Here is a 26,999-nt window from a genome sequence, read left to right as displayed (position 1 = left end):
GTGTTTTCCTGTGTAAAGGAGTTGAACCATTCCCAAGACAACGGTTTAGCAAACATTTTCATGAGATGTGTATCTCTGCAGCGTTTTCTTCATGTAATATGGTAACGCCTTTGGAAAGTTTATCCAATAATCTTTAAATAATACCATCTTAGCGTAATGCAGAGCGCTGCCTTAATCTGTAAGTTGGGGTATTTGGCAATAAATATAAAGTCAAGTAGCGGTAAATCTGTTGATGCTGATTATCACCTATTTGAAATGACTTTCTTCTGTAGTGAAACTGTATGGTATATGAATATAAGTAGTATGATGCAGCAGTATTTATGCCAGGATAACAGTTCGCGTCTCTTTTTTCCGTTACACAGCAATACAAAGGGAGCTTTTCAATATACAGAAAGTTACCATTTCACTGTGGACATTGGCACCTAAAGGGATGTTCTTTAGGATTTGAATGTATCTTAAAAGTCTTGCATAGGGATAAGAATTTCTTGCCATTTACTTTCCAGCTATTGAGTTTTAGATCTGGAGAATGGGAAGCAAAAAAGTTGCAGAAGAGTCTTTATTTTGGTTTAGTAAAAGAAACAAAGGTGTGCTTCCCAATAACTTCCTATAAAATGTTTGTTAGAAAAATACAGACGTATTAGGAAGGGTACGAAAATGCTTCTATCGTGTTGCTAGATATATGGAGGCAGGCAACGTGTGAAATGTGTTTCTGCAGCCAGTGAGGTACGTGTTTTACTCATGAAGCCTTGCTAATTTCTTTTCAGTGTTCTAAAATCATCGATCGTTCACTCGTATGGATTGCCTAGCCTGTATTTTGTTCCATATGTTCTAACTATGGAATTGATTTTCACTGCCTGTCTCTCTGCTGTTTTTCCCCACTCTAATTTTCCTGTTGTCTTAGAGTACAAAGGGCTGTTCATTGAGATTATTTTTTTTTCTACATAGTTAATAGGATGTTTTTCTTATTTTGTTTACAAAATTCTGGATACACTACTTTTAAAATGAAATTAAAACAAGTTAAAAAAACCTAGTTAGCGCTTACACTTTTTGTTGTAGTCCATTAAATTCTTTAATAGTTATCTGCAGGTAGATTTCATTATGTTCAGGTTTTTTGATGTGTGAATGTTTTCTGTCGTTTTCTGTAGCTGCTGTGCAGAGCACGGTTTACTGAAGGTATCTGAAGTGCTCGACCGATGGTGTGCAACTGTTGTGTTGTAGCATTATCAGATTTTGATTGTATGTGGACGTGACCAGGCGGCGAAAGGCCAGGCGCTGCCAGGGAGATGTTGTGCGCCTCAGGAGCTGGTGTGATGATTCACTAGAGGTCACTTTTTGCTCACTGATGAGCCATTCTCTTGTCGCAGCGCTGGGTGAGAGCGGAGTGCTGGTAGTGCAGCATTTCACCAGGGCACAAAGCAGTGTTCAGTTTGGAAGAGGATGAAATTCAAGACTGATAGCTGGTAATCACCCCAAGTAAATTTGACAAAGCAAGAAAGTTCGTTTCAGTGTCATAAATGTGTATATAATCCCAGTGTGTCGATGTGCTCACGGTCCTCCACAGCAGATGGACATTTTGAGGTAACAAACAGCTTTTTGCATCCTTTAGCATCCTTGCTGGTTGTTCAGATTTGTAAGCCTCCTGGTTAGTTTGAGAGTCCCTAGATAAATGCTTAGTGAGATGTTACTTTGATTTCATACCCTTTTTTATCATTCCTGAGGGGGTCCTCACTTTTGTGGTATGTGTTTCAAACAAGGAAGTGTGATGTTCTCTATGCCACCTAGTGAGTGAATGGTGGTTTTTATTGTGAATATAATTACTTTGGAACTTTAAAATTATCTCTGACACAGCTATAGCTTTTTTTCCAGCTACTTGTTGTGCAAGTTTGACAAACATAAGACGCCAAGTGTGTTACAAGGGAACTGAAAAGGAGGTAGAGGGTAACAGAATGCAAATGACATAGCAGCATAGAGACCACTAACTTACTGCCAGTCCAAACTGGTGTGAATGTACAGCATCTTCTGGAGATGCCCCCACTGCTGCTTTAGCGTGGTGCCAGGCCCAAATTAATTAGTCCCACTTCTGAGCAGATAATCACCTTATGTTTGGAGTAACGCTGGCAAATCTGAACTGCTTATGGCTTTAGAGCCAGAGCCGAGATCAAGCCTCCAGCCTGAGCATCTCTCTCCTTTCTTCTGGAAGCGGCGCAGGCAGCAGCCTGCCCTTGAATCCCTGTAGGCGAATGTACCTCTCGCGCATCACTTCTGAGTTTGATTTTCTGCGTCCGTTGAGTTTCTCAGCAGATTGTCCTAAGACTGAAGGCATACCCACAGTAGGAAGTTCACTCAGGACATCCACTGGTTCTGCTTAGGTTTCTGGATGGTTAATTATTCTCCCTGTGAAATTAATGCCACCGAACAGGTTATTATTTTTCATCAATTATCACAAACTTGCTGGTTTTCGATCTCTTCATTTGGCTTTAATATATCTGTCTGTTTCTTTGCATATAGAATGCAGCATCACAAAAAGTATCTATTTTTCATTATAATTTTAAAGAGACAATCACCTGTTCATAACTATGCTGTATGGGTCTGAGCCTACTGCCCTTAAACATCTGAAAAATAATACTTTGCTTCCTGACCAGGCCCAGACTGATTTAAAATTTGGGAAGTAAATTGCTACTCAATAGTAACTTGCTGCAGTCCAGTTCTATAAAATTAAACGCAGAATGTTGTTATGCTGGTTCATTATGTTGAAAGTATATTGCATTATAATTTTTAATGGAATTTTTAGTGTAATACATTCCAAGTGCCTTCTTTAATACCTTAGGAGACAGCTGGATCAGTGGTCTCACTCGTCAACTGAGGGGCCGTCCACTGCCCACATAATTTTCTTAGTAGCTACGGTTAAATTTTTAAGGACTTCAATAGTAGTAGGAGCGTCAGCATGGTGTCTCTGCAACATACACGTTTTGAACGGGCCCCAAGATTTCAGACAGGTGAGAAGGAGAAAACCTTCCCCTGGGTTACTAACCCGCTTTGTGTTCTTGCATGTTAATGGGCTGTTTGTTCCTGGGAACACAGATTGCGCTGCTTCTCCTTTACCTCATCCAATGTCAAATCCCCAAAGAAGCCCTGCCAGCACGGGAGGGAGCAAGCCATATGGGGCAGGTTGCAGTTGTTCCTTCAGGTCTGGATTTATTCCACTGTGAACAGATGGACAATGGCTGACATCCACTAATGGTTCTCGATAGGTTTCTTCTGCTGTTCATCTCTATCTTCTTTTCCTCTTCAGCCAGAACACAGACCTTCCTGGAAATGGTCTGTTAACTCCTCCTGACTAGATGGAAAATGATACCTCTCATTTCGCGATAACCAGAAAACGCAGGGGATTTAATTCCACCCTGGTTCTTGTGTTTTTAGCACTTGTGTGAAGAGGGTGAGATCAAGAAGAAAATCTCTTAGTTACCTAATACAGATAACATCAGAGGAGAGAGGTTTTTTTTGTGTTCGCTGGTTTGAAGGGAAGTCATTCCTCCATTCATTCAGCACGCTGCAAGCTTTTTCGCTTTTGTACAGCTGGTATTTCCAGCATAGAGCTGGAATGGCCATTCCATTTTGAGAAAGGAGCAATGTGCATTTGGCATTTCAGAAATGACTTTGAATGTTTGGCACAGCTGAACTTCTTGTTCATTAAGTGGAACTTTAATCTACGACTTCGATCCTTCAGCAAACCTTTTTTACAGTAGATGAAGATCCTCTATTTTATTTCATGCTTGCGATGACCACCGTTTCTTAAAGATTAAGTGTTTCCCTTTTGTCAATTATTCTTTTTTTCCATTTCCCCCTCAGAACCTGCTGAAAATGTTTCTCCAAAATGGCCTTTATCTTTCACATCAACCATAAAGCATTAACTTCTTACAGCGGGAAGTTTCACACAGAGGAAGTTATACATGAAAAAAAAAAAAAGGCAGCTCTAATTAAAATATGCAACTGCAAAATGAAAGTAGACTGATCTCTATGTGTGTATTGTATAAAATGCCTTTCAGGATCTGAGTGAAAGAATTAAGGAAAGATTTAAATCCAAACAAAATCTTCTTTCCAGATTTTTAATAAATGGTTGACTTATTTTGATTACACATTTTAACGATCTATTTTTAGAATAAAGTTGGAATGTTGGGCCTGCTTTTATCCAACCATTCTTTTCTTCTGACATAAATCCCTTTTAGGATCTCCTAATAGCATCTGCAAGATTTACTGTTGGCAAATTTAAGATATTCCATTGAAATACATTTTGATTAAAAAATGCACAAGGCTTTTAAAATGATGGCTTTAAAAACTGTTACCAGTGAGTGACGTACGTTTGATAATGAAGCAAAAACATGCTTGAAAGAGCCAGCATGCACAGCTATGACAGACTAAGGAGAATCTGTAAGTACCCAATCTCAGTATCTAGGTGTAAGAATGTTGTGAAACCTCATTATTCACTTTAGAGAGCATTCAACATGTATCTTGGCTCATTGCTTAGACGATACAGCAGTAAAACTTCCTCTTTCAGTATCTTCAGGGTCACATCTGCTGAAGATACCGTAACCCAATGTATCTAATTTGTGAAAGCCCAAGGTCATGCCCTTATGATTAGACATTCTGAGGGGAATAAAACTTGTACTTAAATTATACATATGGCTGTTAACAGATACGCTTAAAACAATGTATTTACTCTTCAGCACATGTGCTCCTCCAGCTGACTCTTAAGAAGCCAAGAAACAGTTTGGGGGCTTTGAAAAATGCCGTAATTCTTAGTGCGAAACACAGAAGACACTCAGCGGTGTAACATTACTGCTTAAAAAAAAAAAAGTCACAGTGACAGCAGTGCCAAAATGTGATAAGAGGATGGGGATTTTTACGTTTTGTGGAAGACTTACTTGTATTGTAGCTGTACAAGCCATAGTCTAAAAGACGTGAAGATGACTGAAATGTTTTGGTGACCCAGAGGTGAGCTGGACAAAATAGGAAGTAAAACGGGTGGGGGTAGCAGGAGGCTTGACTTGGAGTCAGCTGGTCTGCTCCTGGATTTTCTCCTGTCTGGTCTCAAACTAGGCCACCAAAAGCCGTCTAGGGGAGGAGGACTGAACTCTGGGTGAAAGCGAGCTTGATTTCCTTAAACAGAAAGAGGATTGCATTGTGTTCTGAAGGAAAACTTCAACCACTCTTGGGTTATTCCGTTTTCTTTTCCATCCTGAGAGTCTTCATAGTTTGTCCTCTAGAGCAGGTGCCTCGTGGCAGCTGTCAACGAGCAGGGTGGAGAGACCTTTCGACTGGGCGACAGGGTCAGATAACCTCTGCTTCGGCAGGTGCAAAGCAGCTTTCCGCTCTTGAACACAGTTGGTCCAGTTACAGTCAGCTGAGGACCCAGCCCTTGCTGCTTTCCCAGGAACCTCGATCTTGTGATGTGTTTGTGTGTGTGCACGCGTGCGCGGGCAGGGAAGTAAGTCCAGCATTACCTATGGTGTGCATATTTGTTAAGCCTGCGTATAATCGGAAAGGAAAAAGAGCAAGCATATGAATCCCTTCATGAAGTAGCGCAGAGAATACCAAACTGCAGTATTAATAACCTCCTGTTATTGAATACTCCATCTGTTCATCATGCCAACTTATCCTCACTTAGAGCACTCCCCTTGTCATAATATTTTGTACCACACTCCCCTCCCTCCTTGAAGCAGCAGTTCCAGTTTAGAACTAAACATTTGCCCAGTCATGTAACCCCACCGAGGAAATGGTCTCATTGCCTGTATCTGTTTATGCTTCTCTGCAAAAAAAATGTAACTGAACTCTTAATTTCATTTCTGAATTTTCATTTTCCACTACTAAATTTTCTCGGAGATACTTCCATAGCCATATTGGTATTCACTTGCAGTTTAAGCGTGTTCTACCCCTAATGCTCGTTCCTGCTGATGCTTTGCCACTTGGCAACTTAGGTAGTGGGGAAAAAAAAAAAAAGTATCATTATTTTCTTCTTACAGCTTTGATATGTATATATTTTTATATTTGCTAACATCTAGAAATGCCAATAAAGTGGTTAACCACTTTAAAGTTATTAAACCCAAATTTGTTTATTTATACAAATCCCACATGAGGCGCTTGGCTAGATGCTTCCCTAGTGATGCACAGTGAGAATCTAGAGAAACTATGTTGTTTGAGGGATGTTTGAGACGTCTCTACTAAGCCACAAAAGGCTTTCCCATGAATACAGGAGGAAAATGAAGAAAGTCAGAGGCTGCATAAACTTGTCCTGGGAGTTACCTCCCAATCCCACTGGATAGCCCTGTGAAATAGACACTGCCTGGAGAATGATGGGGAAAATCAAGTTATTAGGGAGCTGGCGCCAAGTTGCTAAAGGCTGCTTATAAGCTAAAATCCTTTACTTGTGCTCTGAATGGATTCCTGAAATCCACACAACTTGGAGGCTGAACCCATCTTTTATAACCTTTGGGTTCAAATATTCCCCTCTCAAAAAAGAACACAAAACCCAAACAAACCCCAAATAAATAATAATAATAAAAAAAAAAAAAAACCACCAAACCACAGGCAAAGCTGCAGCCTCTGCCTATAGAAACACAGAAGAGATGATCCGCTCTAAGTATCAGGCACGTCGCTTATCAAAGTGAATTACTAATGATTGCTGCCCAGGAGTCCCTGTGTAACCATTTGTATTAGCTACCTCTAATATACCCACCACTACGGGTATCGTAAGTGTTGCAGAATAATCCCGCAGAAGCCAAAAAAGCTCCAGTCTACACCCTCCTTTTCCACGGACTATTTTTTAAAAATCACCGCGGCCCCGAGCTCAGCGGTGCAGCCAGCAGGATGAACTCTCGGATCATCCCGCAAAACGACTGAAAACGTGTGAGAGAGAGAGGAGGTGCCGAAACTTGTCGCGGGGAGCTCGTCAGGGAGCCCGGCGGAGGCACGGACCGATGCACGGCGAGGCGCGGACAGATGCCCGCCGCGGTCGCCGCCCGCAGCAAGGGCACCCCGAGCTCCTCTGGGGCGGCCGGACCCCGCGCCTCGGCCCGGCTTGGCGGCCCGCTGGCCCTCACCTCGCAGTCGGTAAGAGCTTCGCCGTTCCCCCCGCCTGAGGAGGATCAGGCCCCGGCTTACCGCTGGGCTCAGAACACAGCACCAGTATCTCAGTTTTATTATCATGGGAGGTTGACCTGGCGGGTGCCCGTCCCCCGCCCCCGCTCGTTTTCTGAGGGGCCGTGGGGCCCCCCGAGGCGCTGCGGCGGCAGCGCGGGCTGCGGGGCCGTTGGCGGCGTAGCCGCTGACAGACACCGGGCGGTTTGTTTCTGGAAAACGCCAAGAGACGGGGTTTTCGCGCAGCCGAGCTCGTCTGCGGAGCGGGGACGGAACGAACGAACACTCCGCCTGCTCCCGGCTGCGGCTGAGGAGAAGCGGGGGCGCGGCTGGACGAGAGGCGCAAAAGTTTCTCAGGCGGCTGGAACCGCAACTCCCGCTGCCTGCCCGGGGCTGAGGACAGAAAAGACCCGGGGCCATGGCGGCGCCGCGAGCCTCCGCCACCCTCGCCCCCTCCCTCAGTCGGGCGGGGCGGGGCGGGGCGGGGCCGCCGTCAGCTGACCCAGCCGGCCGCGGGGGCGCCACGCCGACTTTGGTTTGCGTCCGCCGACGCCAGCGCAGCTTCGGCGAGGGGGCGAATGGCGGGCTCGGCGGGGGGAGGGCCCCTGTATTTTGTTATTTCTTCATGTCCTCACGCGGGATGGTGCGAGCAGCTTAAATAGAAGGTGAATTGTGATTAGTGTGGTGCTGCCGGGCGGCATCGTTACAGCAGAATTGAGGCTTTTCGTGGTCCGTGGGGCTTTCCAGGGGTCAGCGCGTTCGCCCCGAGCACCCCCCGTGTGGGAGCGGGGCTGGGAGCTGGAGAGCGGGACACCCGGGGTCAGCTGCCGCGGTGGTGTTACTGGGGCGTTTCCACGAGAAGTGAGGGACGGTCCGTTATGAATGAGGTGGTGCTTTAGTCTGTTATGAATAAAGCGGGGTTTTAACATTTAGGGACCGAGAGTGGGGACCGGAGAGGGCCCAAGCCTGATTGCCCAGCGCTTTGAGCTTCATGGGAATGCGCAGGAACACTCGCAATGGGGAAGAATGTTGGTATTTGGCCAATTTACTGCTTTCCCTCTAATCTCATCCCCATTCGTGGCGGTGCCAACCCCAGCCCTGCTGGGAGGACCAGGGAGACAGTTTTGGGCCTGGAGGGTGGCTCAGTGACGAGAAGGCACTACAGCTCGCTTACACTCACTAGGAGCAAAATTAGAGGGCTCTGGCTTTAGTTTTTGGAGGTTTTTATTGTTTCCATCCTTATTTATAAGGGGGAAAAGCCTGAGCCGAATCACAAAAATATAATGAAATACCAAAAGTGCTGGTGGCGTGGGATGCCAGGGAGGATGTGGAATGCAGCTAGCGCTAACTTTTGTTTAAGTTTAAACAAAACGAAAGAAGCGGCTGCATCAGGTCCTAAAAGCCGTTCCAGGTTTCGGTGCGCGCTTGTCTCGCCGGGAAACCGACCGGAGCGTGAGGCTCTAGGCCCCCTTGTGCCCGCCCAGCTCTCTTTCTGTCTTCGGCTCCTGCCTAAGAACCAGGAGATCGAGCCGGGGCGCGGAAGCCCCGCCCGCGGCGGCGGCGGAGGCGGCAGCGGCCGCTCCCCTCCCACCCCCCACCCCCCCCGCCCTTGGCGGGCGGCGCGCGTGCGCGCGGCGGGGGGCGCGCGGGCGGGCATGCGCGCGGGCGCGCGCCGCAGGCGCCTCACTTCAGGGGCGCCCACGGAGTAGCCGCCATATGCCGCGGCGGCTCCTATGTTTATCGCCAGCCTCGGCGTCGCGGAGCGGCGGTGCCCTCCCGGCCTCCTCCTCCTCCTCCTCTTCCTTCTCCTCCCCGCGGCGGGCGCGGACGTAGCGCCTCAATGGGAAGTTCTCACTTGCTAAACAAGGGCTTGCCTCTAGGTAACCATCTCGCCTCGCCTCGCGGCGCGCCGGCCTGGCCGCGGCGGTGGGGACCGGCTGGGGGTGGGTGAGGGAAGGGACGGGGAGGGGGGGGCGGGTTGTGCGATCGGCCCCCGCCGCCACCGCGCTTTGTGTGCCCGTCACCGCCGCTCCCGGCCTCTCCGCGCCAGCCCCTTCTCCCGGCGGGAGTGGGGCTCCCCTGACGGCCGGGAGCCGGCGGCCGCGTCGCCGGCGGAACTTTGCCTGGGAGCTGCTGGCGGTAGCTGGGAGGTTTGAAGGAAAACATAAAGAGAAATAGAAATTGAGCGTGGGGAGGCGGGTGAGGCGCAGTCAGGGGACCGGGAAGTCGGCTGCGGGGGTAATTCATCCTTCAATGGAAAAGTCAAGCAGCGCTAAAACTGCATCCAGAATGTTAATCTGGGGTGTTTTTTCCGTCCCCGGTTCTGTTCGCTCTTGGGCTGAGCGGTGCTCTGGCTTTTAACTGCAGAGAAATGCTGGTAAAGTGCCATGGAGGGAAGAAAAGCTGTACTAGTATTTCAATAAACAGGAAGTTTAAAAGCGGCGTTTTATTGCTGTAAAAAGTGCTTAAGGCCTGGCTGTTGAAATGATTTTGCTAAATCTGCGGACGGGTTGTGTATCTGAGAGGTAAGGCTCTTCTCCGTAAATTTCAATTTCTCTGTTTCTTTTTTGTTTCTTTTTTTTTCCCCCCTCTTCCTTTTTTTTTTTTGTTTAAACATGTGCTAGCAAATGCATTTATGGATTGCTGCTGGTTTTTAAGGTAACATGAATAATATGCATGGGGTGATGTTACAGATATGCCTTCAGAACTGCTTGGCATACATTATCATGTTAATCTGCAGGTGATTTTTTTTTTTCTTCCCCCAGACATAAGGAGACAGAATGTCGATTCTGTTTATAAACATTATCATTTTGTAAGCAAATGATACCAAAAGAAGGCTATAAAGCAGAGAATAAGCGTGTTTAGCATGTAGATATGAGTCAGTTCACTGTGCTGCTTTGTTTTCCTCTAAAAAATTAAATTTGAAAGTCGAACTACCGATCTGGACAGAATAATGGTAGAAAACACTGTTATCAGCGGTGGTTTTCAAAATTTCACCTGTTATAACTTGAATTAAACAATTTAACGTCACTTTATATTTTAATAACCGTTGTCCTTATCAGGAAGAATGTTTGCTTTTAGGCCATGATGGAGCAGCTAAAGATAATAATCCCTTTAGCCTCATTGAAAGTAATGAGGCCTAATAAACTGAAGTGAATGTGTACTTCTTTCCCAGTGAATTAAAATTAACTATAGTATTTGCGACGTGTTTCAAGTGTATCGCCCTGATTCTTTCTCCTGGGTCTTAGAAGATGTAAATATTCTTACTTAGCATTTGAGCCCCTTGGCAAGTAGCCTCATGCCCTTATTAAAATATTTTAAATCTCGTTGTTGTATCCCACTAGGAAGGCAACAAGAAAATACTAAGAAAAATAAAATTTCTATTTAAGTAATTTCAGTTGTAGATTGAAAACCCATTGAGCAACACTCTAAAGAGCTACATCGTTCATAAATAGAGTTAAAAAGCTCACTGTGAAGTAGACTATGCTAGCAGAAAGATAATTGTCCAGTGCATCTCTTTGTTCTGCGTTCTTATCTGTTTTATCTATTTTTAGCTGTGCGTTGGTGAAGCAGGCGTGTAAAATTAGCAGCCCAAACTGCCAACTTCAGTGTATTTTATAATGTTGCTCTGTATTGACCCCCAAAGGCAGAAAGATTTCAATATCGGAATTCCTTAATGCTTGACAAGTAATATCCTCTGTGGTTTGTTATTATGTCAGCCATCCCGAGAGTAAGCTAGTGGCAAAATGTTTTGTCCACTTGCAGTTCAGTGGTGTGTTTGAAACCAAAATGAAACAAACAAGCCCCTGCCCCCAACCTGCCGCAGTTTCCCAGTCTGAACAACAAGTAGGTGTTTGTGGGGTGGGCGCAATTCATAAACAGATGAGAGTTAAACGTTCTCTCATTTTTGTCATTGTTAATGTAAAATAGTACTTGGGATGTGAATAGAGTTTCTATGTATGTGTTAAATGGCATTGAGGGCATAAATTGGTGTAGAGTCGGTGATCAGTGTTCTCTGTCCTTCTGTAACCCTCCCCACTCCCCAAATAACGTGGATGCAGTGTTTTTTCATCAAGGGATGTCTTTTTTCGTTACTGAGTTGGCGAATAAAACAGTAATAATCCTGAAAATTGCTGTAGTCGTGCTCAGTAGAAGAGTTTAGTCAATGAAACCGCTGTTTTGAAATGAAACTGCTACAGTCACCTTTGAGAATTTTTCAGTTCGGTGTTGTCATTTGTAGTTACAGAGTAGCTGGAGCATGCAGCTTTTGAGCACACGTAAAAAGCTCATCATTGTAAATATTGCGTAGGCTATAATACTTTATCAGAACGCGGAGTTCCTGAATGTGCGACAAAACAAATTACAAGTGCCCTTAACGTTTGTCGGTTTGGTTAGCTCTTGACTTGTCCTTCTGGATCATAAGGATAAATAGCATCTGCCCTTTGTTAAAAATGCGCGACGCTTCAGTTTACTAATCCCTCTGTTTCTAAGAGTTATTGTTTTATTTACAATGTAAACAGAGCAGTACTTAGTACTTAGCCAGAAGTGTGATTCGAGAGATTAGGATTGGGCTGGCTGCTGTCAAGGGTTGCCATACAGACACAGTAGCGTAGTTGCCAGCGTTTTGAAGTCAATCCCTCCTTATCAAATAGGAACATCTACCACAGATCGGTGACCAGGCTGAGTGGTCCCTTTTGAGGAGAAAATTGACATTATCCCAAAGTACCTGTTTACGTGAATGCCATAAGTATGGGAAAGGAAATAATAATTAAAAAAGCTTATTTTACAAGTCAGTAGTTTGAAGGGGGATAAGTGTATGGAAAGGCACAGATTTAAATGTCTTTTAAGTAAAGAGGCTGAGAAGCACATGTTCTTTGATTTACATGTGTGAAACATAACACAACTCCAAACCAGGCTAATATTTTGGGTAACAATTGCTTGTTGCCACTTTCTTTCCTTCCCTACCATGAATTTGTAAATAACTATGTTTCCTGAAACTTAACTGGGGAGGTTGGCTACTTGTGTGTTAGAGATCTGCCTTTAAGAGTAATATTTAGCTTTTCACCTCCCCAGCCAGCTGGGAACGCTGATGAGGTGATACTCTCCAGCATGTGTCAAGCTTTCAAATCCCATAGCAGTTGGCAGTATAGCAACGTAGCAGCCTCATCTGAGGCTCCCTGACCTTCTGGCCCCGTAATTATTTATTTAGTGAGAGAGGAGAGATGGAGTTACACTTTTAATACGTGTCCTAAAATTTAAGGTGAGGATAAAAGTTGTAGTACATAGCCCTTTAGCCTCATCTCCTCTGCCGCACGTGCTTTCGCTCAGACAGCGTAGCGGCAGATTTACGGTTTGGGGAGACAGAAGTTCCCAGCTGTGTTTTTGGGTCTCTTTCTCCCCTACTGCCTTGAGAGTAAAGACGATGATTCATTTGAGTCTTATGTATGAATGGGGAAAAGACAACAAACACTCATTACCAAAAAACCTGAAATTAACATTTCCTGCTGAAATAATCTTTTGCTCCCTCAGCAGTGTTCCTCCGGGAAGGCTGGAGAAGTGCAGCAGCGTTTCCAGTTGTGGTGGGCATTTTAGGGTCTCTGAGCTGTGATCGTGATAAGATCTTTTCCAAGGCACAGTAATCCTCAAACCATCTCCCCAAACAATTAGCGTCCTGGAAGTGTTTTGGGAGTGTGTTAGCATCAGAGCATTGGCTGTCTGAGATAGATGTATGACTTATAGGAGGTATTGCGGGGAGGAGGAAGCGGAATAAGTGTCTCAAATTTTTTATGATGCGAAAAAGGGTGCCGTGAGTTCCTGGATTAGACTTTTGTGGTCACTTGAGGGCCCTGTCCTTTGCTGTTCAGCTTTGGTTTCGTGGTTGATACGAGTAAAAACTTCAAATTATTTTCGAACCCAACCAGAGACCTGTCCAGTTCCTCAAGTAATACAAGACAGTCCCTGGGCTTGTCCCTAATTTGTGCCACCTTGTCACTGCTCTCTGGGGCCACGTCAGGGACAGGGAGTATCCAGAGCGCGCCTTGGGGCTCAGCCACACCTTGGGGCTCTGCCTCCTGACAGCACCAGAGCCCAAGCTGCAGCTGGCAGAACTGCTCGCTCTGATGGCAGAGGGACAGCTGCCCCAACCGAGGTCGTCTTCAGCTGCATGGGTGCTGCAACAGCCAGCGCCTTTAAAAAAGAAAAAAACAGTAATGAAGTAATAATTAAAAAAAAAAAAAAACACAAAACAAAAAAGCTCACAAGGTATAATTAAATTTCAGATAAAAAGAAATCACTCAAAAGGAACCTCTGCTGAAAAATATAGGTTAATTAGTTTTTGGTGTGCAAAACAGATCATGTTTATATTTGCTATAGAAGAGCAAGAATTTAATTGTTGAGGAAGATGATTATAAATTAACTTGTCTCTTCTGTGAAATATTTTTGTCATTTCATCTCAAACATGTCGTGTTTCCTATATTTTTATTCCATTTATTAATTATCCAGTTTGTGTCTAATCAACAGAATTGAAAATTAATGTGTTTTTTTTTTTTTTAATTTGAACTAGATGTTGCTAATGCTATAGCATGTTTCGTGTTGGTATTTATTTTGGACAACTGTTGCTTATCTCCACATTTTCATCTTTTATTATACCTGTCTTTTCCAAGGGGCTTTTGGAGGAGCTTCCGTGCAGCATACCTGCCAGGCAGGGGTAGCCAGAAGGGGTTTTCTACAGAAAGCAGAAAAAGCTGGCCTCAGGGCTGCAGACAATTATTCAGAGTAATTGTAAAGTTGTTTTGTTGCTTTTCTTTTTAATAGAAAGCTTTGTATTTCTGTTACATGTGACGACTTTGTAGCTCCAATATTAAAACATGAGGTAATGTGATTATATAATTTTGCTTTCTGTTAAGTATTTTAAGGCATATTGTAATAGTTCTGTTTACAGGTCAGTGGATGTCCCTTATCCGTACCCAAATCACTTTCAGCGAGTTGTGTCACCACCGGCAAAGTTACATAAGTCTGCCATGAAAGTTGTTCACGCTTTCTGACTCTGTATGAACGCCAGAGCTCGCCACATTACCCCTCCTCTCCTTTTAGTCTTGTTAGGGGACCTCTGATGCCAATTCACGCACAAAAAAAAAAACCACCACACACCACAAAAATGAAGGAAGCAGAGAAACATTGCTTACTTGGCTTGAGTTACAATTCCAAATTCCTGTGTGCAGTCCAAATTTCTTATTATCAGATGTGCACTAACAGTCGTCCTGAACAGCCTCAATATTTTTTGATAGATTCAGTCTTGTGCTGTCATACATGGACACAGCCTGTGATAAGGACGATGAGAGGTCCGTCCCAGCAGGCTAGGCTGGGAGCCTTGCAATTAATTCTCACGCTACTATGCGGAACATGACAAGAGCGTAACTGTTTTGCTGCCTTTTAAAGGAAGCATTGCTTTTGCTACCTTCTGTGCTCAGTTGACATGTGACCTTCAGAAGCGAGAAATGTCTGTAGTTGGGAAACCACGACAGGCAGCCCAGTGTTATTCAGCTTTACCTAAATATGTCTGGTCCTGTGCGGAAGGGGCGTAGGCCCTCATCCAGGTTGGGCAGTCGGAGCAGCGTCTAACCACTGGTTAAGTAGATAGTGGTTTAGGAAAGCTGAGTTCTAGGGGCAGCAAAAGAGACTGGTCCTGCTTTGTATTTTGCTTGTGTCACAGCCTCTGAAAGCCTGGCTGATTTGCTGTTGCTGCTGCCATGTGACAGATTGTTCCCCTCTCCCACCCTCCGAATTTGATCAATAAGAATTAGCCCATGGCTGCCATCTAATGATAGCGGGAATGACAAATCCAGCTCTCCTAAGCTCTCTCTGCTGCGTTCTCGTTGAGCTGTATTCCTTTCCTGTGACAGGAGCACACACTGTGTGCCATAAAACCCTGTACCTGGCCAAGCAAGAGAGGGGCCAGTGTGCCGTCCTGCATCATGCTCAGCCAGTGCACTGGCAACTCAGACCTCAGAAAAAAGCCAGGAGAGAAGCAGCACTGCAGAGTATTTTAATCATCATCTACTACACGTACATTTTTTCACTCTGCAGAATGTCATTGTAGCCCCTGGGTGAGTCAGAAGTTGGGAGAATGAGCCAGAAAGGAGCTATACTACTAAGATGTGTGCTCTCCAGTCAGATTGCGCTGATCCACAGGAGGATTTGCAGGAAGGGAGTGCTGCCCCAGGCAGCTGTTAGTCATATGTGTAGTATGTCAGCGAGAGGTGCTGCCGGGCTGACAGACAGTAGTGTCTGTGCCATTGGTGCAGATCCCAGTATCTTTAATTTATATTTGCAGAATTTCTGTTGGCTTCTGTAGGTTTTTTTTACCTGAATATGGATTTTCAGAATTAGCCCTCTTTTAAGTTGAACTGTCCAAAATTACCATTGCTTCTTGCATATTTGCAGCACGGCATTCCCAATTCCATAAAGAAAATGTATGGCTTAGCAGAAATGGTGGTGTGGAGCACTTCATCAAAATTCCCAGACGAGTCAAATTTCATTAGGTGGTTGCAGCCAGTTTGTCTCTCGCTGAGTATGTAGCTTTAGTCTTTGCAGAGTCATGCAGGACAAAAAGTGTTTAGCAGAGATAACCACAAGCCAGTCTCCGAACTCTTAAACTGCTATTTAAATATTTTTTTCTCTTTAATGTGTTGTACCAGATAATGCTAAACTGTTTATTTTCAACCCGATAATGAGTGTTTTCACGTTTGTGGTCTACCAATGGTCTTAATGCGTGTCTAGCGCCTTGCTGAATAGTATTAATGTGTATCACAACCTTTCTCATGCTGTTGATGTTCCCGTTCATGTAATCAGCATTACTGAGAAGTGATCTTTGGTAATTTGGTGTTGTATGTATACGTCTCCATGCTGACTGGAACTGGCTAGCTCAGTCTTTCTCTGTCAAAGCGTGCTATTTCTTGACTAAGAAAGGTCAGTAAGATAAAGACCAAAGCCATTGCAGCATTTTAGATTTTATTTTCCGTCTTCACGAAATTCTCTTCTGCATGCTAAAAGTCTCCCTCTGCTAGCTGTGCTCTTTTCCTAGACTGCCTCTTACCAGGGTTACTGTCTTTTCATTTCCCCTACCAGCTTTTGGTGTGGAAAGTCTTGTTCGTTTTGGTTTGTTTCCATTAGCTTTCAGAATCCTTCAAGATGAAAAAAAAATCATTATCCATTTTCAGTACCTCTATAAACCAGTTACTTTCACTTAAAGGACTCACTACCTTCACCTGCAATCAAGATTTGTTAACACTGCTATCACTCTATTCCTTGGTTCTGTCAAATTTTTGTTGATTTTTCAGCTCCTGCGAGACTGTCCAAGCCTATTTGAAATCTGTTGAATTTGCAGATAGTTCTTAATGTGGAACCTTTTCTTTTATCCTAAAACTAAAGTGGCTTTCTACGTCTGCTCTGGTGGAGACTCGTGATCAGCAGTTTAGCCACCAAAGCACTACTCCTTTGTGAACTTCAAGCACAACCAGACAGCAGATTTTTAGTTTTACAGGCAAAAGCATCGTCTAAGAAAATAACCTTTTATCTGTGTAGAGCTGGGTGTATTTTAGCCACACCAGTCTAGATAAAAAGAATATCTTGCATTTTTTAAAAGCTTGTGGGAGGAGGCTCACAATAGAGGCTCCATTGTACTGTTAGTACTGAGCGTACAGGAAATCACAAATTAGCTATGACGAGAGTATTGCAGGGGAGTTTTAAGTTTACTTAATTCCCATAGTATTGTATAGTTTTTCAAAGGGTTTCACAATACCTTGGCTTTTGGGTTTGGTTGTGTTTGTTGTTTGTATTTGACAATCCTCTGTTCAAGGCTTTCTCTTACCATGTCTTTGTTCAAAAGGTTTCATGTTTTGAATCCTTGAATCCAGATGACTTTCCTTCTTACTGTAAATACAGAGGCGTACAAACACCCTTGGTATTTATCTTGTGACCACCCCGCAGTCATCTAAAATTTAAATCTATTATTGTGTATTGAGCAGTGAGAACTAGCTCCTCAGAGCAAGCAGTAAAAGAGGATTTTAAGTAGGAATTTGGAGAATAGTAAGCTGCAGGCACAACTTTTCCTTTCCTGGCAGATTTTGATCCTGCAGGATGTTGAGTTAGTCAGCTTCCAATTGATATCAAGGGGAATTGGAGTGAGTTTACTAATCCATAAGATCCTGGCTGCATCCTACATACTAAGCCGAAGTTACTACAGGATAACCTTTTTGCTAAAGTCTTTTTCCAAAGATTGGTTTGGCTCAGTACCTACAGTTGAGGAACAAGTTCTGTCATTCGGTTGAAAGAATTAGGATTAGGAGGACTCGCCAAAATCATGAATCTTATTTTCTTAGTCCTGTGAATAAAGACAGTTTACAATATAGTATATTGCATTGAGCTAATAATTTAGAACCTGAAGTACTGTGAATATTAGATTTTTGTATTAGTTTTCATAACTTCACTAGCATCTTCCCTCTGGACTTGTTTTTAAGCCTATTAAATTTTGTTAGTGATTTTTCTGAGCTTTGTGGCTACATTAAAAAAATATCTGTGAACAAAGGCGTAAATAGACAATATTTTCTTGTACTTACAAAGAGTAAAAGAGAGAAAAAAACCCTAAGTAATTGAAAATAAAGTTTGGGTTTTTTGACTGTCCTGGGGATGCTATTTCTTATAGAAATGGTGAATTTTCCAAAGTGTGCTTTAGACAATTATAGCAGCTATTGAAATACCCAAAAGTTTTATTGGGAGGAGGAGATTTGTTTGTGCAGGAAAAAAGGGACCTCAGAAATAATGTAATTATGTTAGATTTTCAGAGAGAACTAGTGAAAATTAGTTTTCATTTCAGAAGACCACTTCCAAAAAGAACAGTGATTGTTTTTATAAATAGTAAATAACCTCATTTATTGTATTTAATATTTCTTTCATCAAAAAAGTGCGTAGTGAAAGAAGCAGTCCATGGATGTGCCATATGATACTTGGGAAACTGCTCACATTTAATTAAGTACAATTTTACATCAAGTTAGTTAAGCTAGTGCAAGCCTATTTCAACTCTTGTTTAAGTGTAGACCAGGCTTATTCATGTTTACATTAAGATATTTAGGAATCGGCAAAACCAAATCCAAATGTGGTACTTTGCAATGACTTTATATTGGGCGTTTTTGTTCTAGTTTAGAAACATACTTGAGTGTAAATACAGCTTCTTTGTGTGAGGTTCGTACCTCTCTAAAAGGAACTGTGCTGAAGCACTTACGTGAGGAAATTAATGTCCTACATGAGAACTAAATCACCTTGAAGTCTTTTTTTTTTTTCTTTGTATGTGGTTATACAAGAAGTTTCTCATTGCCAAAAGTTTTAGGTAAGTACTGAATTAAGGTGAGGTGCAGGGTAGCTGATTTTCGGGGCGTATTTGATCTAATTGTTGACAAGAGCATTGGAAAAGAGAGGGGAACAGAGACAGCAGCGCTAGCAGATGTGCTGAGTGGTGGTGGAATGGCCCAGATGGTCTGGGTGGTCATCTCCCACTTGCAAGTAGCCTCAAGAGTGACCTAGGATAGTTGAATTCATTTCTCTGTGCCCAGTTCCACTGTGCATTGAGTGTGGGTAGCGATGGTGAGCTTACCTGGGAAAGCACTCTGGCATCTGTTGGAAATGGCAGCAAATCAGAGTAGGATTCTGTTGTTAACGGTGCTCTGAGTAGGTGCTTGGTAGATCTTGTTTGTGTCGTGTTTTATCGCAGGGAGATGGTTTGGGAGGCAGTGTGATTTCAGTCGTGAACTGAATCAAGGTAAATGCGCTTGATAAAGGCAACCTGTGGTTTGACTGAAAACAATGCCGTGCCAACATTCTGCTGTGATTGAAGAGCTTTTTTCAAATTAAAAATGTACTTTCCGCCATTAAAAGCTCTTCCTCTTTAAACAACAAAAACCCTCTCCTGTATCTTTGAATTAGGAAATTGTATTTCACCGATTAGCTTGACAGGACACGCATACGAGCAAACCACCAAAATACTGGTGAGTGAGGAGGCTGCAGCTCCATGTGCTGTGCGTTGGAATATCGGGATGTTACACTAGAGCTGAGTACTCTTGCTCCTGCTGAGATGTGAAGGCTTGGAGCGGAGAAGTGATTGCGAGCTATTTTTGCTTAACAGTTGAACTTTGGAAGAGAAGAAGTAAGGGATAATTTCTTTCAGTTTGAGTTTGCACATTGCACGACTATTAAAAACTTCAAGACGACTGTTAAGTAAAGACAGCTACTTGAAGTGCCAGATGGAAAAGAGCAAGAAAAATGCCTTCTGTTTAGAACAGAAAGGGAGATTTTTGCTCGTTTTGTTTTGGGTTATTCTCCAGTCCACGCAGTTGCGGTGCTTGGCTCTCTGTTGTGTTGCCATTTCTGCCATGGGCCCATTCAGATATTGGATGCATCGCAAGATGCATTTCTCTTATTAATTGTGTGACAGAACACGGGTTTCAAACAGCATTTTCGTAACATAGTACCAGGTCTGTATCACAGCATTGGGCTGCACTGCAGAAATTGGGATGGCGGATAGTTTTTTTTTGTTATTCCTACTCGCATTGTCCAGTAAGTGCTCTTAAGGATGTTGCAAACATTTCTGCTATTCTGGAAATGCGCTGGCTAGTACAAAAGCTGTCATGGTTTGTGAAATATGATACTGGCTGTTTGGTTTGGACTTGAGACCCCTTGATGCATTCTTTTGCGGAGCGGTCGATTATCTTATTACGTCCATTTTATATAGATTTAGTTCAAAGCCTGTGTTAGTTTATATGTAACTTGGGATAATTGGAAAATGTGAAAAATGTGAAGTATTCTTCAGTTGGCTAAAATTTTAAAAGGGTGTTTTTTCCTGCCAGCATCTGGAAGTCAGCCAGGTGAAAGTTAACATTCCCACAATACCTTTTCTGTGGGATAATGGGCAAGTTCAGGGCAGCATTCTTTTTCATTTATATAAACAGACTGTGCCGGCCAAGGCTATGGGAGAAGTGTTGCTGCACATGAAGTTGTTGCTGTTTGCCCTCACGGTTGTTGCTCTGTTGACAATGATTTATTTATTTGTTTGTTTTATTTCATTATTGTTCTCCGGTTTATATTTAAATAACATGGAGTCTTCTGCTCTTTTACGGTTTAGGATCTTGCCCAAGGCAGCGCTGTATGAAAAACCAATGTGCTTTACGAATGTTTTTGTACATGGTAGTGAAACGACATAGCTAGTACAAAGCTAACTTTCAGAAGCTTCCAAAAATTACAAAGGTGTTTGCAGAACAGCAGAGTCTTTTTAACAATAGATGAAAAGAGGTGAATGTCTGAGAAGCTGAACTGACCTTTCAACTTATTCAGCTTTGCCACCCCTGGTCCTTCCGAAACATAGCAGGAATAAATTGTCAGGGAAGCATGGAGCTGGGGATGCAGGTACTATCTGCTCTGTGGGTGGCTGACAGCTTTCAGTTGCTGCTGCTGTTTTGAGCAGTATTTCTAATATTAAAGATTGATAGGAATTTATTAAAATACATTTTGCCCTGTCAGAATTCATATCATTGTACTTTCAGAGTTGCTAAACAGTTCATGCACAGCAAAAGTTCCTGCAAGGTGTGTAATTTCACTTATCCAGTTTTATCAATTAGGAATATTCAGTGTATCTTCAGTGTATGTGTAGATTTTTTTCTTTTGAGGATTCCAAACAGGAATTTAGTGTGTACTGCCTCAAAGTAATAGTTTATACACAAAGAACTCTGCAGAAATCGTGGCTTCTCCACCCAGATGAATTATCATTTTTAAGCTTTTACAAAAGCTACAGTAATGCTGGTTCAATTAGCTGAAGCCAACCTTAGGTAACAGCTGAGGAGAGATAGTCAGAAACATAAGAATTTCAGAGATGCTAAATGTTTAGTCTACAGTTTTCTTGGGCTGTGATATAAACACTGTTCTTATTAAAAAATCATCTAAAATCATCTTAGTAACTTAAAACTTTTCAGCTTAGATCTTTTCAACCAGATTTTTTTTTTTGGCCATTAAATGTCAAAGCTCTTCCCAGAAAATGCATGTTTTTTATTATTGGTGCTTGTTTAAAAGGGCAGCAAGCAACTGTCACATCTGAAAATTCAATTCTGAGTGAATTCTGAATTGGCAGAGGAAGAAAGTCTAGTAAAACCCTTAATCTTTCATGCTATCTGGATAGATTGGGACATGGCCATGTAATTATTCCCTTTCATCCACTGATGTCACTGAGGTCCCTACACAGACTGAAGCCAGTAAGTGAACCTAAAAATCATTTTATGTAAGCTTCGCATTTTTCCATGCAGTGTGTAGGGCCTGTTGTGTATGTTCACATAAATACGAGTTCAGTAGGATGGGTACAAGCACTTCTAATTTTCTGTTCTCTATTCATGCAAAATGCAGAAAAATAGTGAAATTCAAATGTACTAAACTGTGTTAATGGCGGGATTTCTAGATTCCTGTTCTGCGACTGTAACTTTTCGTCTGTTTCAAACCTTTAATGACTTTTAGTATGTTCTCAAGAACTGAGTGGGAAGAAAAGCACAGTTGTTTACTTTATAAAATAAAGACATATTAAGAAACAGAAATTTATTGTCCTGTCTTCGGTTTGTATTCATTTAGAACATAGGTTTAATGGACCTTTTAGTTGGAGGTTATTTATTATTCTCTAGGATTCAAAGAACAAATACTGAAACTGCTGGTTTTATTGCATGTAAATGTCAGTATCTTGAAACTGGCTATATTTAGATCTGGAGCATTCTTTTCTATTTAATATTTATAAGCTTCCCTACTTAAAATAAGTCCGTTATTTCCACGTACAAATGCATACATGTGTAGACCATATATGCTGTAACTTTATATATAAACTTCTAACTTTTTGTTTTACTAGAGAAAGTGGTAGCATCTTTTTTATCAATCACGAAGCTGAAGTTGTTCATACATATACAAAAATCTTTATTGCATCAGATATGTATGTGCACATCGTTATGTGAGCTGCTTGTGTGCAGATACATATCTGCTCATTCCTAATGCGCTTGATTTTGCAACTAACGCTCAAGTAGCGGACTTCCTCGCTCCCCAACAGCTCTGTGGACTGGTTGCAGAACCCCAGTACAGCTCAGTGTGAGTAAGGAGCAAAGCAAGACCTTCTCAAATAAAGACAAAAAGTAAAACCCTAATGAAAGATGTGCACTGAATAGTAACTTGCGCTTTCGTATCTACCAACTGTGAAACGTCCGTAAGAATTGCTGCTATTGTATGAGCGTTTCCTCCTTCTTAATAGAGGTGTTCTGTGTCCCGTTTTTCTTGTTGACTAGAGAGTGACAGCTTTTACAAGTATTGTGATGAAGTGCCATTAGCTGCATACCATTCACCTCGTAAATTGCATCCTTTGTTGTGTTCTTTGCTATTCTTGTAAAATAGTTGGGTGTGGTCAGGATCTTGATTTCCAGCACTTCTACTTTCTTTTTATTTTCTTCTTTTGTAGGTTATTCTTTTTTTGTTGAATTATATGTATTTCTGTGATCAGTTGGCATGGAAACATGGGTCCGTTATAGGCCAGTTGCTTTTAGCATTAATTTGCAGGTACTTGTTTGTGAATGTGAAAATGGAAACCATTTATGTTCTTCATCATTCCCCATCATTAATACTTGCATGTTTTCCGATGCAACGTACATCATCTTTCCTTCTGTCTTACAGGGGAAAATGTACTCTCTTTTTTTTGAGGGGGGGGGAAATAATGCTGTGCTGCATCATGTGCGCTGTATTAAGAAGACAGTACTTTGTATAAAAATAATTTTTATACGTATAATTCCACAGAGTCAGTGAAAAAAAGACTAGCATCAAATCTTAGTTTAAGCCCAGAAAGCATGTAACACCTTTCAATAATGCAAAGTCACACCGCTCAATTTCTTTCCTAGTAATATGTTTATTGATGTTACCCTTCCTTTTTTTTTTTTTTCTGAAGAGCACCCTATTTTCTTGCAGGAGTTTGCTGAATTTAAGCTTGAAAAAGGTTATAGAGGTTTGCTTTGACCAGTACAGATAAAAGTGAGGGAATACTTTCATTGATACTTTGTGACTTTAGTTAGTGGAGTTTGCAGTTTCTGAAATACCTCAATACTGGCGAAAGTGAACTTGCAGAGTTTTTTATAATTACTGCAGCAGTATTCGTGGTGACATGATGGTATGCTCTAGTAACTGCTGCATGGAGGAAAACGAGTAGCACTATCACGTCTTCATTGTGAAGAATGGTTAGACTGGTAGTGTTTGCTCCCATTTATAGAAATTTGAAACTGTATCTGGATACATACTGGTTTAAGTATAGATAACTAAATATCTAATTTATGAGATGCTATATGCAGGTGTAGACTGTCTGCTCTTAATGTAGTTGCTTTCAAGTTCTTTAGGATGAGATTTAATGTCATTCTAATTCCTAATAGCTACAGACCGTTGTCTGAAGAGCTTTATACAGATTGGATATGCAGAATAAAAATAAGATTTGAATTAATTTACTTTGGCTCGTACTTCTCCATCCCGTTCCAGTCTTCAAACATTTTGTTTCAGTATGCGTTTCGTAGGGAGCGCACAAACCAAGCAAATTCAAGTGATATTGCTTGTAACTCCATTTTACATATTCGATAAACAGTCAGTTCATCTGGCCTATTTGGATCTATTGCTGCACTGCTTTTTCTTTATTCCCTAAGTTAAAGTACACACAGTTCAATTTAAAAAGCGTAAATCTATGCAGGATTTGACAAATTTTGATGAAAGAACTACAGATCTGCAGATTAGGAAAACATTGTTCATGCCACTAGTCCTATTTTACGAATTTCATGGTATTACTCAGCAACCATATGGCTCATTCCCTCTGGACAGTTTTTTAAAAAAAAAAGTATCAGAAAACAAACAAAACCCAAGAGGTGTAAACCCCACATTTTCACATTTAATATTTTCTTTAAATAACTTCAGTGGAAAAAGAAATAGTTTGCTTCATACCAAACCCTTCCTCCGAAACTGTTCAGAGCGCCTTGTAGTTACTTGCAAGTGGTTTTCTCAGAGGTTGAGAAAAAGAGTTTAGTACAGAAGATGAGGGCTTTTTGTCCTGCTTTCAGCAGTTTACAGATCAGATTTTTACTAACCATGATGCAGCTGTGAAAAGAAGTTAGGCCGTACCGCTTCCTGTGTGACAGTATCTCATCATATGCACAGAGTAAAACCATTTCTCCCCTCTTCCCGTCCCCCCATTCTCTCATAAACAAATTGGTCTGCTAACAGAGAAGAGCAGAAAATAAATGAGTCTCACTCTTTTATTGTCTGGGTGTACTTGTCGGAGTAATTGGAGACAAGATGCACTTCTGTGGCTGTTGTAATCTACTTTTTTTTTTTCCCCCTCTCCATCCTTCCCTGAAGTGCCTAATGGCGTTCCTGGTCCAGGAAGGGCAGCAATGAGAACCATGTTGGGGAAAAAGAGCCCCACTATTAATTGACTTAATCCTCGTACTGAATTGTAACTTTTCTGGCTTAAGTTGATCTCTTTTTTTTCATGTTCTCCCTGGAACTAAATTTTCAATAATCTGCATAGCCTCTTTCTACATATTTTTAATACTTTAACCAGATTGTGATCCGTGGTTGGTGTCTTGCAGCACTAACAACTCGTTAGTACTGACCAATGGTAAACCTAAGTTCATGCAGCACTTGTTGTATTGTATTGTTTTGTCATAAGGTGGCCCCCAAAATTCAGGACAAAGCAATTAAGTGTAGCTGGTGCTGTTGTATGGTCCCTGCTCTCTTACAGTGTTGGAAGAGAGAGCATCTTTCTTGAATTCATTTATCCACAGGTTGGGTACAGAACTCATTGAAATCAGAGGCTTCTCTTCACTTGGGAAGCTTTCCATAGTCTGCTGTAGGTGCTTGTCAGCCCTCCCACAGGATTAAGCTACTAGTCGTGTTGTCCTTTAACCACCTCATATAAAGGTAGTTAAACTTTTACGTCAAAAATATTTAATGTGTTTTAAAGAATATATACTCTTGCTTGAGTATTCTATCTAACTGTTCTGGAAAGTACCTATAGAACAAGTATGAAAAGAAATGCATCAAAACATAGACAGGTGTCAGAGTATCACCAGAAGAAGTTTATAACCTTAAAGGAAAAAAATGATTAAAACTTTTATTAGCTGTGCAGTTTTCAGTAACTCCATTCGTTTTGCAAGTCATTTGGCTGTTGTGAGATTGTGGTAGGCATTGTATAAAGTTAGAAAACAACATAATAATGCAATAAAAAGTGTCTTAATGGTACTTCATTAAGAAGTTAATATTTTGCAACTTACTGCAAGGTAATTTTGTAGTCACAACCGTTCAAAACTTGGAAAGCAAATTTCTGGTTGAAATACTGCCAGGGAAGCCTGGATGCTCTCGGTATTCCTAACTTGGAGTAGCAGCTGGGAAGAGCCCCTGAGGGTCACATTGCACAATGTATTGTGGTGGTGTAAACTTCATAAGAAATAATGCTAGTTATTTTTCCAAAAATGTGAGAACACACAGGTGGAGTTGCCTCTTAAAGCGTTTAGCTCTTTGACGAGCACCAGCTTCTTCACTATTTATATGTACCTTATTTTATCTGGTTTACAGTGCAGACCAAATAAATGACCCTGATCTGGGCTACTCGTGGATGTAGAATTTTCACTACAGAGAGTTATTTTTCCAGAGTTCATCTGCTATTCTCAGTGCTTGTTTCTTCTCTTCCTTTTGTAACTGGGATGACAGTCCTGGCCCAGAAGGGGCAGAGAGAAGGAAAAGATTGATCTGAAGAAAATATTGTAAGAGCTACAATTTCCTCTGAAATAGCAGTTGTGCTATCAAAGTACCTAATAAGCAAAAAGAGTGGTAGTAACCAAAGTTAGGGAGCAGGAATAGTGACTCCTGTGTGGTTGGTTGTTTTTGGTTTTTGTGGTGTGTTTTTTTTTTTTTTTTACTTTTGCATTGATATACCTGTGCTAATTTGGTTTGCTTTGCATCCAGAAAATAGGGAAAATAATATATTTTGAAGACTTGTTGCTCTGTTGTTTCTCAGTCTGGAGAGCAACGATTAGTTTAATGTTCTCCCATGACATTCTGGAAAATAGTCATAATGCATTCTTACTTTCTGGGAGTTAATCCGTTAGCCGTTGTCTTGCACTGAGCGAGTACTAAACTGTCATTCCTTCTCATTTTTTCAGAAATTGCAGCCTTTGCAAATCATATCTTTGTCTATGCCATGTCCCTTTTCTGAACAACAGAATGAGTTTCAAGATGTACTTTGAGTTTATTTGCATGAAGTCATTGATTATCTTTGGATGATAAAATTTCATGTCACTGGAGTGTTTCCTCTGACTGTCTGATTTTAGAAATACAATGCTCCTGCAAGCCTTTCTGCACACTGCTGTTTATCCTGCTACTGACATCCCTCCTGTTTCTAGTTTCAGAAAATGTAGAAAAAACAAAGTAAGGTTTCTTATTTTGGAAATTCTTTATTGCATCTAATACATTGGTCGAGTTTCCTTTCAAATTGCTTCTCAGTGTGTCGTCAATCTAGATTTTGTTTTGAAAGGAAGTTGCTGGGGTCCGTTTTTTGTAACTGTCCGTTTTTTCACAGACTGTAACACTGCAGCAGTCTGAGGCTGTCACTGCAAGAGGGGGAGATGACATTTGTGTGACGCACATATGTGCCGTGGGCAGGTTTTGTAAATGTCTCTGCCTGCAGATTGGGGGACACAGGAGCTGTACCAAGTTTATTTTTTTTTTTTTTTTAGATAAAGTGTACATGGAAAAGGCTAGAATAAAACTACAAA

At 41.8% G+C, this 26,999-nt stretch overlaps 1 protein-coding gene across 5 annotated transcripts in view; it reads left to right on the top strand.

Moving 5' to 3' along the window:
• CTBP1 (C-terminal binding protein 1) overlaps positions 1 to 26,999 on the top strand; it is a 193,960-nt gene that overhangs the window by 115,090 nt on the left and 51,871 nt on the right. Inside the window, exon 1 of one of the 5 annotated variants that reach the window (XM_086611314.1) lies at positions 8,836 to 9,014. The exons of 2 other annotated variants lie outside the window; for them this stretch is intronic. In XM_086611314.1, coding sequence (XP_086467440.1) covers positions 8,975 to 9,014 — 40 coding nt within the window. In that variant the 5' untranslated portion in view covers positions 8,836 to 8,974. Of the gene's footprint in view, positions 1 to 8,835; positions 9,015 to 9,351; positions 9,660 to 26,999 lie in introns of those variants that run through there. 2 more of the 5 variants (XM_086611315.1, XM_086611317.1) reach the window with 2 other exon arrangements.

The sequence above is a fragment of the Tauraco erythrolophus genome, chromosome 5, assembly GCF_009769465.1.
Source record: "Tauraco erythrolophus isolate bTauEry1 chromosome 5, bTauEry1.pri, whole genome shotgun sequence".
Taxonomy (NCBI): domain Eukaryota; kingdom Metazoa; phylum Chordata; class Aves; order Musophagiformes; family Musophagidae; genus Tauraco; species Tauraco erythrolophus.
The sequence above is the reverse complement of the archived record's forward strand: the minus strand, read 5'-3'. Positions and strand labels throughout refer to the sequence as shown.